General features: G+C 39.1%; 1 protein-coding gene across 1 annotated transcript; it reads right to left on the bottom strand.

Annotated features, from left to right (window-relative positions):
* Positions 1–1,151: 1,151 nt before the first annotated feature.
* On the bottom strand, positions 1,152–9,754 carry ccn2b (cellular communication network factor 2b). The gene is made up of 5 exons (XM_061092789.1): positions 9,588–9,754; positions 7,184–7,400; positions 5,636–5,887; positions 4,103–4,359; positions 1,152–3,553 (listed from the first exon to the last, which is right to left on the bottom strand). The coding sequence occupies exons 1-5, from the start codon at positions 9,639–9,641 to the stop codon at positions 3,248–3,250; spliced, it is 1,086 nt and encodes a 361-aa protein (XP_060948772.1). The 5' UTR covers positions 9,642–9,754; the 3' UTR covers positions 1,152–3,247.
* Between the last annotated feature and the right edge of the window lie 4,173 nt (positions 9,755–13,927).

The following is a 13,927-nucleotide window of genomic DNA, read 5'->3' as shown; positions in this document are numbered from 1 at the left end:
ATGTTTTGCACAAGGAATAATACATGAAAACTGGATTTGTGCCTCTGGGATTGTGGTTTCTATTAACGCTGCCCCTCTGTCTGTGAAAGATCGTTGCCAGGCCAAATGACCACAGGTGTAGGACCACAGGTCTTCTCATAGTCATGGTCCGATGATACACTAGTGGACTGTCCTGTGTGAGCACTGAAATAAAAATATATTTTCTTTGAACAAAGTCATGCCCATAAATGGTAAATAGTCTGTATTTATATAGCGCTTTTCTAGTCTTGATGACCACTCAAAGAGCTTTAAAAACACTTTAAACACTATTCCATCAAATTAGCAACAGGGGGCATTGATGCTTGTGAAGGCTGCTGGAACCACCTTCTCTCCAACCTCTGCCTCAGCTTCTGCTAGCTATTCTCCCTCTTCCACTTCCATTTTCCTCTTGGAAGTGAGCTATGTCATGATATTACACATTTAAATAATGTTGGTGTTGAAAAATGGAACTTACAACATTACTTGTCCTGCAAATGTGATCTTTGATCTGCGACATTTGAAAGGAAGAAAATAAAACAAGAAATAAAAAATGTATAAGAATATATTAATCAGTAGTCTTATATCTCTCATATCTGAGAGTTCTGTATCCCCCAGTCTCTTGAACAATTGTTTGGAAGTATGATACCAAAATGTATTAATTATGTAGAAGGGATTTTAAGTAGTCGATTTTAAAGTTACATTAATCAAATAAATACCAATGGCATTCAGGCCTCCATCTTTACATGCTTTGGTTAAATCTGCTTACTAGCCTTTGAGAAATTACACTAGAGCAGACCGACTGGGCATCGGAAATAATGGGACAAATTCTTGTGAGCTGTCAAATTAGTGGGTCATAAATCAATCTGGGCAGCCACTACCTCTCAGTCAGAAGTCTCAGTGTGCCTGTTATTTGGGTGTGTGCTTGTTCCCTCACCGAACTAAACCAAGTGTGTGTCTGAATGGACAGAATAGAGCCTGGTGTCTGTATCACTGCCTGCTGCCTGACTAAACAGTTACTCTTACATAACACATGAGACTGCTGATTCATCTAAAATCCAAAGCTTCTGTTTTTAGACCCCAGCCGACTCTATGCTTTCTATTTTCAGCAACAAGAACGAGGCAAACATGCAGTGTATCTATAAAAATAAACTTTGTTTATTGAAAAAGAGGCAAAAGTGCAACAGACAATGACTCACTTGTATCTTAGTCAGGTGGCTACAGTGAAAAAACAAAGCAATAGAATACAGTTACAGAGCTACAATACTGTGTTTAAACAAATTGTATAAATTATAGTACAAAACTGTACACAGTCTTACAGTATATACACAGTTTTATTTAGCAAATGCTAAATTTGTCCATAACCTTCTTTTTTCAATATTCAGTTAATAATGGGAGTCAAATTAATTTTAGCCATGTTAAATAATTTTCTTCCCTACACTTGTCTTTAGACTGTGGCGTCAGAATAGAAAAACTATTGGAATTGGAAAGACAAAGGACACTGAACTAGACCAATCTACAGTAACGTAACTGACTGCCAGCTTCTCAGGAGGCTACCAATGTCAAAACAGACTAAAGAAAGACTAAATGTGTCATAGCAAAACTGACGTCTTCTGTATTGTCATTACTTTGAGAAATAAGTCGTACATAATAAATGTAAGGCAAATATTTTAACTTTAGTTTCCCCTTGCATGTCTTGGTGTGGGCAGTTTCTCCAGGAGCATTTCTGTGGCTCCCAGGGAACTACATCTCCCCCAGTCTGTCATTTTCGTTACATTTCAGGAGTTTTTTTAATGGAAATTTCTTATCAACTTTCATTGATGTACCCACATTGTGTTACCTGTACACTCAGAAAGACGCTTTAATACAACTAGCCAACACAACTTCTCTGTGTAAAGACAGAGTGGCCATGTTTGATTGTCATTATTCAAGTCTTATCACATCATTTAGGCCACATTTGCAAAAAAATACATAATACATTACCTTTATGAAAAATAGTAACATAATCTTCATCTTTGGTTAACATTTTGTTTTAAGATTAGGTTCATGACAGCTAATCTTAACTACGGTCAACAAACTTCAATAACATTATTGAGCCAGTTTCTCTACATCTGTCACACTATTTTTTAAGCATTCACTGTTTTCCTGTAAATACCCCAAAAAAGTTTGTCACTCATTAATTAAAGATAAAAAAAAAAATGTTATTTCAGGATTTTAAAACAATAGTGCAGTTGAGGTGCTCCTATTCATCTTTAGAGACTGTTATCCTACAGTGATATTGGTTTCATTGTCTCAAGATCAGAACTAAATTACCTTTGAGTCTCAATGTAACAAATAATGATCATAATGTCAGTGCTATAAAAGTCTACATTTTCAAGATTGTGCATTACTTGAAATTACAAAGCTTTAAGAGCCATCATTCAAATATTATCTAAATTAAGACAATCAAGTGCTTGGCCCATTTATTTTGTAAATATTTGAATATGTGATCTGAAGTAATATCCATTAACAGAATCCTATGGAATAGAAAACCATACAACGTGGCTATATATAACTCTGATGCAAGAAACTGTTTTCGAAGAGATTCTTGGATTTTGGGGTACTGTCACCAGACCCTTGGTACCAGGGTGCATCAGTAGAAGCTGCCTTATGGTGGATTGATCTTATGATACAGATTAAAAAATGTAAGACCTGATATGTTTCCATACATTTCTTTTTCAGTATGTCGTCAGTTTGTATCTTAACATTCAAGAAAAGCTAAATTCAAGAGATGTCTTGCTCTCCTTCATCTCTTAACCTGGCAGGATTGATTGTAGGCAGAAGCATGTGAAGCTAAATTCTTTCAGATTTTTTTTGTTCTGGCCGGGACAACTGTGTATTTTTATGTGGGCATTTTTCTTCCAAATGTGTATAATGTGTCAATCTCTGATGGATTGGAAATTATTTTTAAGGCCTATTTTCCTATTTTTGTATTGCCTCTTACCAGCCATTGTCCAGACAAACATTTCATAACATCATCGGCCTCATCATCTTTCCTCAAAGCAAACCAACAATTAAACAAGAAAGTGTTGTTGTCTCTTTAACTAAAGGTAATAAATTTCTGACTCATTGCTTGAAGTCTGGATTACACTGAATGTGCATGTGGTTGTAAAGGCAGAGCGTTGGCTTGGTTGTAAGCATGTTGCAGTCCTGATGAATGGTTTTCAATGTGTCTTTGTGCATAAGTCTCTGGTCACATATTGTTGTCATAATCCCCAATCATCCTCCGAGTATTGGATGCCAGGAAGATGTCGTTATCATGAGGACAGTCATGATGACAGGAGCAGGTCTTGATAAACATCATCTTCTTCATGAAGACATCTCCCTCTGGACAGCGGAACTCCACCTCAGCTGTGATTGTGGTGTGAGGCGTGCAGCAGCGATTGTCTGTACAGACGCCGCAGAACTTAGGTTTGTACAGCCTGGTGCTGGAGCAGCCTGACAGCTCAAAGTGCATCACTCGCTGGGCCTTTGGTGTCCGGACACATTTCTTCCCTTTCTGTGGGACATAGATAATAATCTGTGACTTATTCATCCAGAGAATAATAGAGTTGATCTAACCCTAACTTGTACTGTTAGGTGCTGTGAGTTGTCGATTAGACTGGAAAAGCGCGATATGAATAAAGTACAATTACCATCATTCACTGATGAACTTCTTTGGTAGACTGTCCTAGAGAGCATCAGTCTCTACTGAGCCTAGCAAAATTGTGAAAAGGGATGAGTAGGAATAACGGCTTGTAAAAGCCAGGTTTACCCAGCTCCCCTCTATTATAAACTTATGAAGGAAACATATACTAATTTAAAGAAGTTGAAAAGTGGGTTAGCTCATTGATAAAATCAGTTTATGAATTTAGTCTTCTGAAGGAAGAAGTACTAAAAAATCATGACTTAACTATGAGTCATCAAAATAATTTGTGGGTTCTTTCACACTACTAACAGACTAAAGTACTCAGTGCATGAATGAATAAACGGTATTTTGCACAGAAACTGATGTAGAATATTTCGTCCCTCTCACACTCATCTTTTAGTTACAAGTACACCAACTTACCTTGATTTCTTTCACAAGTTGGCTGTTGCAGGGCCGGACCATGCAAATCCTGGTCTGCCTCTCCAGCTGGCAGCGCTGGTTGTCGTTGGTGATACGGGATGAGACGGCCATGCCACAGGTGGCTGAGCACTCACTCCACTGTGTTGTCTGGACTATGCAATTATCTTTGTGACTCTCTCTTTGTGGCCCATAGGGAGAAACCTGTCTGAAGACTGAGTCAGGATTTGAAGAGGGCAGGGGATGAATCTGAGAGGCTCCTGCAACCAGAGGAAGTAGGGCAGAGGGAAATGTGTAGAGAGAGTTGAAATTAAATTTAACTTCAAATTGTTTTGTGAATAAACTGAGACAAAATGAACTGTAAAACATGAACTATGAACTAAGTTGTGTGTGGGTGTGTGCAGCAAAATTACATTCAAATTAAACCACAAGTGCAAAAGCATCCAGCAAATGTGTGTGATTTGGGGAGGAGCCAGTGTTTTGGGGGTTACTTATCGTTGCAGTGTCACATTTTGCCAGCAGAGGCAGTAAAGTGTAATTTTTTGCAGTGAAATGAGTGGCATTGACTTGATGCCAAAAATGTCTGTTTTTAACGGGCGCCAATAAAGTAAAGAGAGATGCAGTTATCACGCGATAGGCAATTATGGGGTGAGAGACTGATACTACAAAGAAAAAAATACATAACTTCTGCACAGTATGGACAGTTGTGTAGTGCTCTGTTCTGCGGCTGTCTAATTTCATTTATGTATTATCTATATGAACTTTTGGCCAAGCCGGCAATAGGGCTCTAAGGCTGGTTATATGCTTGTTCCATTTTGGTCCAGTCTCAAACATGTTAACAACCTCCGGCTGGAATGCATGCCAAAATAAATCCCCAAAACTTATGTCACCCCCTGATCTTTTCCTCCTGCCCCATTTGCAGGTGGTAATTGGGAATTCTGAATAAAATGTCTCTCAATAACTCCTCAATGAATCACCATATAATTTCATGGAGACATTCATGGTCTAAAAGTACAAAGAAATAGACAAACATATAGTTCAATTGCCCCATTAACTTTACTGCTTTTAAATATACTTTAAACATTAAAAACGTTAGGGTTAGGATGAGTGTAGCCTATTCCTTGAGGTAACAGTCTACTGTAACATTATGGCTGAGTCTCCTTTTCAGGTGTTTCTTCTTCAACTGTGATGCTGCTGCTTCAGGAGGCGGGGTCTAATGTTGCCTGCCTTCTCTGATTGGATCAGTGGGTCAATAAGTCTCTTTTTAATGATTACTTTTCAAAATATGAAAAACAACGTAACACAAATGAATTGTTAGAAAGTACAAATATTTTCTGAGATATGTAGTGAAGTAATAGGGAAAAGTACCTAAACAAATGTAATAAAGTAAAGTACAAATACAAGAAAGAAAAAACTAGGTCAATGTACTTTGTTGCATCCCAACAATGACAGTGACGAACTGAGGTGGTCGAAGACTCCTGTTCCTGTTTCTACCTTACCATATCTAGCAGTGGATGTAACAGAGGTGAAACTGACCGGCAATCACTGACTGGTAGTGGTGGTCCTGAGGCATCTGCTCACATACCCACTCCTCACAGCATCTCCCGGGGATCTGGATCCGGCGTGGGTATGGGCAGTCGAGGGAGGGCAGCCGGATGTCACTGGCACACATTGGCACACAGCCGATTTCTCCATTCATACACACACAGTGGTGCTTACAGCTGGGCTGGAAGGACTCCCCACTGCGGTAGACCGCCCCTCCTAGGTCACACGTCTGACCCTCTTGAGCTGGTGACAGAGAAAACACATGCAGCTCTGTCACTGACTTTTGGTTCATCCAGTCAGAGTGACTGAGCCATTGGCCAATGACTTGGTGTTAACAGTGTCCATTCCATCATCACGAGTGCGTATGAGATTGGGGCAGCCACTTATTACCCAGGAGGAGGCTGTGTACTGTTTAAAGCCTTAAACTACTTTTACACTCTGTGGCTTCAAACCTTGTCTCGGAGTGATGTAAAAATTATTAGACTTAAAGCACAGCCATTGTATTTAATTATAGTGTTACTATAGTTATAATATCTGGTTGATTTTGCCAAACAGCATTAAGGATTATAAATCAGGGTTTTAACAGAGCAGCAGCGTTGAAATGACTTGAAGAGAAACCTGATGTTGTCTTAATGGGTCATGTGTCAGTCACTGTTTCATATTTGCGCCATTGTGTGACAACTAAAATAGAAAAACATGTGAGAAAGGCTATATTGTGAAATCGGAGGTTTTAAAGTACTTTATATGTGAGCAGAGAGGAGACATGCAAAAGAAAATGCTGAATTATGAGGTCATAATTAATATTAGCGTAATAATGTTCCACAACTGTTTTCCACTAAAGTTAATATTCTAGGTTTTGACCTAGTCTTGTTAGAAATGAAATGCATACAGATTTGATCGAGTAGCCACATGTCAAACATCATTATTTTAGATAACTTTGTATATATGGCCATCTGAGTATACAGTATAGCCAATATAATGTATGACACATTTAGTTGAATGAATGAAGTAGTAGCAATATTAAAAAATCTCTAAAAATAATTTCTGTAAACATGTTCCATGGAAAATAAATAAATACCTGAAACTTGAAACTTCACAACTAGATTGGCACTCAGTAGCATACCTACGTCAAGGCCTTACTGTTTTCTTATGAAACCAAATTTATTGGTCCAAACCACTAGATCCAAACATTTCTATGCACCGAATTACACAAGACAATAGTATGCCAATCAGATTTTTTCATCAAGATCCATGAATTATACTTGGAGAGATCAACTAAGATGCTGAAAAACACCTTACCTCAGAACGGCAGCGAAAGTAAAGAGAAACAATATATCCTGGAACCCCCCCGAAATGCATATGAAGACATAACCCTCTTGGCAGAGGTAAAAACTCTTGATCCCCTTTGAATCATACAGACCATGAGGCCATTGATCATATAAAGGACTTTGTTCGTATCACGAGAAATCAATTATCAAACGTTATATCTTCCACTAGTGTGGGGGCAAATGAAAGTGCGTATAAGAAAGGATGTATTACCCATGCAGATGCCAGTCTCAGTGTCACTCAGCAGAGCGTAGTCACAGTAGACCTCTTTGTGATGGTCACAGGGCTCCAGCATGGAGCAGGGCTCCCCCAGCTGCTTGGCACACACCTTACAGCAGCCACAGCCATCCAGGACCAGGCTGGTCCCCAACGGGCAGAGTGGGGGGTCGGCAGGGCAAGCACAGGGCTGTGAGCAGTCCTGGGCCATTGTCTGTAACAAACAGAAAAACATATGTTAAGACAACATGAAACAATTAGCAGCAGGACATAGGAAGAATTTAAACAGGAGAACAGAGAAAACATCTAAACGTCTGTTTTTCTACACCAGACAACAAATCAGTCTCAGTAACTGCTCAGTAAAAGTACAACATATGAAAAAGTTGGTCCTTGAGGGAGTTCAAGGGGGTTTGGACAATAATTTCATCAATTTGCAGCACACTATCAGAAAGTATGACTATTTTGCTCCCGAATTCGATACATTCCTTGTAATTAAACATTTAAAAGCAAAAATCTTGTAAAATGGGGGTCTGTGGTCTAATTTGTGTTTGTTGAAATGTTGTTGATGTGCAAAAGTTAGGGATCTGCTGATCTACACTTTACAAATAAGTGATATATGCTCTGCAGTGACTGTGCCTCAGCGATATAAAAAGGCAGAACAGTGACGTTATAATGCTTCAGAATCTCAGAGACATGGATCGAGTATTATTAAGACTCCAAAGACCAAGTTCACATCCCATCACCTGCGATTCTCAGTCCAGACTAATGGGCTAAGGAACTGAATATTTAGAGCAAATGCTTTTACAGAAGTTGCAGTTCAAACCAAACTCACTAAAGAAACATAGCAACACATGCCAACTCCAGTGATAATCCCAGAATTGCAATATATGAGTAAATGTTTAGGGTGGTAGAGGGAGCTGTGACATGAGCATGAGAGATCTTCCCAAGTCCAGTCGGCCGAGAACCTCCCCAAAGCTCAGGTGCATTAAAGATAGAATAGACCTGGGGATAATAATAAGTAGAGTACACTGCCAAGCTGCATGATACACATCAATCAATTTGATCAATTCCAAGAAACAATATACCAAGAACAAATATAAAGTATTAGAAACAAAAATTATTTGCTTATGTGATTCAAAGACAAGTTATTATTATATATTATTGTATCAATAATCAACTACAATAAAACACCTTAAAAAAGTAATTTGCCTATTTACATATAAAAAAAACATTTTGTATTTTGTAATTTTCCTAAAATGAGAACTGAGCTTCTGGATGGACTGCATCTGATTTAATTGAGTTGAATGAAAGAAAAATATGTGAATATGTGGTAACCATCACCTGACGCTTCAACTGTCCCTGCTCGAACACCTTTTGCTTTGTGAAAAAAAACCATTTGACACCTATTGAAGTATAATATAAATAGTAATGAAAACCAGTGACTGACTTGTTTTGGTTGCTCAACTGGGACCAAGTGACAACCTTTAATGAGCAGGTCAGTGGTCAGCTCAGCTCACATTGTTCCTGTAAAAATGTGATTGGATGCTACCCATAAGTAGCATCAGCCCGTAATTGTGAAGCATAAATGAAGTAACTGATGCCAAACAGCTGATGCTAATGATTTAGGCACTCTGCCTGAATGAATGCTGCATTTCAGACTCAGACAACTTGAGCAAATTGAGCAACTAGAGATTTGTGCCACTCATAGTGAGAGCTCCTGTAGGTTAAGTTGGGGCGGATGCATCTACCCTGATAGAGAAGCAGTCTGACTCCACACCATCGAGGCAAATACTGTAAATGATGAACCATCATCTATAAGCCAAGTATATTGTATAAAGTCAGCATAGCAAAACTGTTATAAATTCAAATGTATGTCAAATATGAGACAGCTGTTATTAGGTAGATATCACTGAATGTCAATTTAGAAAATTCTTTCTCTAAGTGATAAAGGAAGAGTTTCACAATTTTAAGGAACACCAATGAGTTTTTATACCATGAAGTAACATTGCGACACATTTGCCACCACCATTATGAGTCATGTATTAAAGGCAGTGATGCTGTTATTGTTTTGCTCTGGTTAATGACCACACAAAATGCCACAAGATGGCGACAGCAGACAGTGATCACATGGGCCAGCACACACTTTCCATGTTCTGTTTTCCTCCCACTGTAAAGCATCAACAGACAGGGAGTAGGTTTGGGAGAGGAAAGTCTGAGTATGGAGGTACATTTCTACCCACATTCTTCCACTTTATCATCAAAGACTTTACTCTCACGTAAGGAGTCACATGTTGACTAAAATGCACATTTGCTTGCAATGGTCCAAAGCATCACAATAACTCAACCTTGATATGAGTTCATGCTCAAATAAAATTCATTTTGATAAAGAAAGAAAACTTACCGATGCAATAAGAAGCAGGAAAAGAGAGAACATGGCTGAAGTTTCTATACACATGTTGCTTTGCAGGCTGCAGTCCACTCAGTAGTACTGGTTCCTGTGGGTAGGAGGGTCGCTCTTGTTTTTCTCTCTGCAGCAGACTGATGAAGGCTGGGAGGAGAAATGGCCTTAAATACCAGCCCAGTGGGTGTAGCCAGAGAAACGAGAGCCATGCAGCCCTGCTCAGAGAGGTGAAAATATTTCAAATCAAATGGTTACAAAGGCAGCCTCCACCGACACATCATTAGTTTGAGGTGCTGTGAGTGGACAAAATGGAAGCAGACAGGGGGTGTTAGCTCCAGGGTAATAAGGTGACTGACAGCAGCTAAGATTGGCCCTTTTGAGTCAATTTACATTCCAATTTACAGTGTTGTGTGGTGACTCTGACACTTACTGTAACATATGAGTAGTCAAACCCATAAGCCGCCCCTCCACAAAAGACAGTTTTAGGAATGTTGGTCACAGAATCTGAGATTTCATGCAGCAGCGGTAATGATTGTGGAAAAATAGGGTGGTGTAAGCCAAGCACTGACAGACTGCAGCGGTACACACACACACACACACACACACACACACACACACACACACACACACACACACACACACAAACACACACACACACACACACACACACACACACACACACACAAACACACACACACACACACACACACACACACACACACACACACACACACACACACACACAAACACACACACACAGATCGTATTAGAAAACCCTTCTTAAGAGAAATAGGATGTGGCCTTCGTGAAACGGAAGATGGTGGCAGTGGGATTTGAACCATTTGTCCCGCAGCTTGTGCAGCTGAAGGCGCTCCCAAAAAAAAGCAGCTTGTCTTAAAGATATTGAAAAACTGTTTTTGTCCAAGCTCATTCTGAGGTCTGATCAGTATGATTTGGATCACAGAAAGAAAATTGCTGTTAATATTATTTGTTTTTGTTTAAGATCACTACGAAGCTTAAGCCTAAAACCTGCCGAAGTAGCTGATATAAGTGGCCCCACAATCTGACTTCATTTTCACTGTGATTTGGTTTGCAAGTAGAGGGCCTCAATTTCTTACTAAATTTCAAACATGCTCCAAATTCAACAAGTCTGTGTTGATGAGACGCCTGTCATGACTGTTGACTGTTGTCAAGTTCACACAGGCCAGTTTCTAAATGTCTTATGGAAGTATTATGTGAACAGAGAATAACATATCAGCTGGTAATAATAATGTGGATATGGTTTCCATTCGTGATCTGTCATCATGTGTAGAATTTCCTCATGAAGTCTGCCTGTTGAAGTGGATGCTGGGAGTTTCTGTGTTATCACTGCACTTATGTACATCATTTTCAAAATTAGCTTCATGAAATGAACAAGATATCTTGGTGTTTACACAGCTCTAGTTCATATCCTGACCACTAGATAGAGCCAATTTCCCCTCCAGCTCTCTTCTTCTAATCTCTAAATCACATCAAAATCCTTTTACGGGTGACGGACATTCAAATAATTGGTTTTAGGGTATATTGATTAAAATGTTGATAATATTTTGTGTAGGGGGCTCTATGACAGTCCTTCTTTAGACTGTTGTCTTCAAAGGAGCCTGGTAGAAGAAATAAGGCCTTATCATGGACAGTGACATGGTCAAACCTAAATTTGACATCAAATAATGTAGCTCATCAGGTAAGCACTATCAAGGTCTTTAAAATAACCTATTGCCCACCTAACAGTAACTTGACAATCAGTTTGATCTCAGACTTTAACTGTCCTCTCTGCTCAGGTAAAGTCCCACGAGTCCATTGCCCTGTTATCCTTGGGAAACCTTTGGAAATGTGTTAACACTAAGGCTAATTGACTGTGCTGCAGATCCAGTCCTCTGTTTCTTAAGTAACATGAACACGTTAACACTTCATTAGTGAAGTATACCATTGATGCTAGTAAAAAAATCCATCGCACGTTTTGGGTTTAGACCTGGTTTAAACATAGAGAATTGCTGGCTCGTCGCCCTAAGAAAACCCTTTTGTCTCTCACTGCCTGGTTAAACAAGACCAGGTCACAATCTGAACAAGCATGAACTGAAATAACCACAGCTTGTGGGAACAGACTATCAATGTATGTGTATTATTTTAATTTTACTACCTCAATCATTTCCTCATTATTAAGAAAGTGAAAAGTTTAAATGTTCAGCATTGTTGTTATTGTGCAGTACAGTCTGTCATAAATAACCGCAGCCCTCTATGCTACACATAGAGAATTTATAAAGAGAGCTGTAAATAATTATAATTAAAGGAATAAGATACACTATTTTTAGAGAGGTGTTTAGGTGTGCAAATCTGAAAACAGGCCTTTTCTCTGAACTGAATGGTTTTATAATGCAGATTACTTTCTTGTAAGAGAAAAATCTGAACGTATCTTACATAACTAATGTTTTCATAAAAATAAGACAGGAACTGCTGGATTTGGATAAATAAAACAGTGAGTCCTTGTTAAGAGCATTGGCAAACTGCAGCCATTCTGAAGCAACCACATAATTAAATGTTACTTGTCTCCATTCTCTTGCCACATAAACATTACATAAAAGCTCAGTTCAGGCTAACAGCTTCCATATTCAGACAGGTGACATGATGCATCAGGCTGTCACAGCTTCGCTCACATGTGGCACTCAGATGGGACGCAATGTTTTACCTGGAGTAAATCACTATCATTTGTTGTTTCTCCCTCCTCCTCCTGCACACACACACACACACACACACAAACACACACACACACACACAGACACACACACACACACACACACACACACACACACACACACACACACACACACACACACACACACACACACACAAGCATGCACATACACACACACACGTGTATATGTAATTTGTGGTTGAAACAGAAGAAGTTTGAGTACCAGTCTTTGAGTAGAAATCATACAAGGATCCTTTCAGTGTACCTACTCCCAGGTCAATGGAATTTATCCTCACTCTTGTGTGAGTGTTGTGTTCGACGATCAGGATCTGTTCACATTAAAATAATAGGGTAGCTGCCACATTGCTGGCACATTGGGGGTCTTAACCTGCAATCATTTTATCAGTGGATGTTTACTTACCACAAACAAATGCTGTTCACTATGTACAAGCTCAGATTCCTGGATAAGTACATACTGTAAACATTATGTTATTTACCTGGAGATCTTGGAAACTCAGGGTAGAACTACAGCCACCATGTTAATTTCAAGAGATTTCAAAATCCTTTGTTATCATCTTAAAACACTGCAGTGATTATCCAATAAGCTTACATCAGCTTACATAGGTCCGGTACAGGGGCGGTGTGGCCTAGGGGGTAGAGTGGGCGTTCTCCAAGGTTGCCGGTTCAATCCCCGCTCTTCCCCATCTGCATGCCGAACTGACACCATGAGGCGGGGAATAAATCCTATCATATTGCATCAAATTGCCACAAAGCTTTGCTGAGCAGAGTCATGTTCCTCACAGGATGAACTCGCCAAAAATGCACTTTTTTGCACAAAATATTGTGTTCATGGTAATGAATAAGCATATCCCTCAGTGCAATGTAGCATAAATAGTAGCATATATAAGAGATAATAAAGTATACCATGATAAAACTGAATTATCACAATGTGGTGGTTTGCCTCTGCCAAACAGTGCACGTTTTGCAGTTTACATAAATCTATTTTCCAGACTCTGAAATATCACATTCAAGAGGTGAAGTTTTTGCCCTTGCCCAAAATCGAATCAGTTAAGGCATAATTCAAAGTGAGCATGTGTGCTAAATGTTAATGAATTCCCTTCCACATTCACAAAGCAAAATAGAGGATATTTAGAGGTCAGTGACCTTGACCTTTTGACCGTAGACCACCAAAATGTAATTAGTCCATCTTTCCCTTCAAAGTCCAAGTTAATGTTTGTAGCATATTTCAAGACATTCCCTCAAGCTTATCTTAAGATATAACTTTTGATAACAACATACACATACTTTATGAGGCCACTGTGACCTTGACACTTGACTACCAAAACAAATCAGTTAATCATTGAGTCTAAGAGAATCTTTGAGCCAAATGTGAAAGGATTCCCTGTAGGCCTTCCAGAGATATTGCGTTCACAAGGCAAATAAGTGCTTTGTGAGGTCAAAGTGACCTTGACCTTTGGCTATCATAATCCAAACAGTTCATCCCTCTGGCCACTGGCTATCACTGTTGCAGAAGCATGAAAATAGCTAAAAGAAAAATGTCACTTCAGTTTCATTAATTTCAGATTTAACAACCAATACAATGAAAGGTGCC

Source organism: Limanda limanda, chromosome 19, assembly GCF_963576545.1.
Source record: "Limanda limanda chromosome 19, fLimLim1.1, whole genome shotgun sequence".
In the NCBI taxonomy this organism is placed as follows: domain Eukaryota; kingdom Metazoa; phylum Chordata; class Actinopteri; order Pleuronectiformes; family Pleuronectidae; genus Limanda; species Limanda limanda.
Note: the sequence above shows the minus strand (reverse complement) of the source record. Positions and strands in the feature narration are given on the sequence as shown.

Excerpts from the sequence above, each read along its gene's own strand:
- ccn2b (XM_061092789.1), bottom strand. The coding sequence starts at position 9,641 with ATGTGTATAGAAACTTCAGCCATGTTCTCTCTTTTCCTGCTTCTTATT. Across the intron at positions 5,888-7,183 it reads TGAGACTGGCATCTGCATGG|CTCAAGAGGGTCAGACGTGT; the intron begins GTAATACATCCT and ends CTCTGTCACCAG. Across the intron at positions 3,554-4,102 it reads AACTTGTGAAAGAAATCAAG|AAAGGGAAGAAATGTGTCCG; the intron begins GTAAGTTGGTGT and ends TATGTCCCACAG.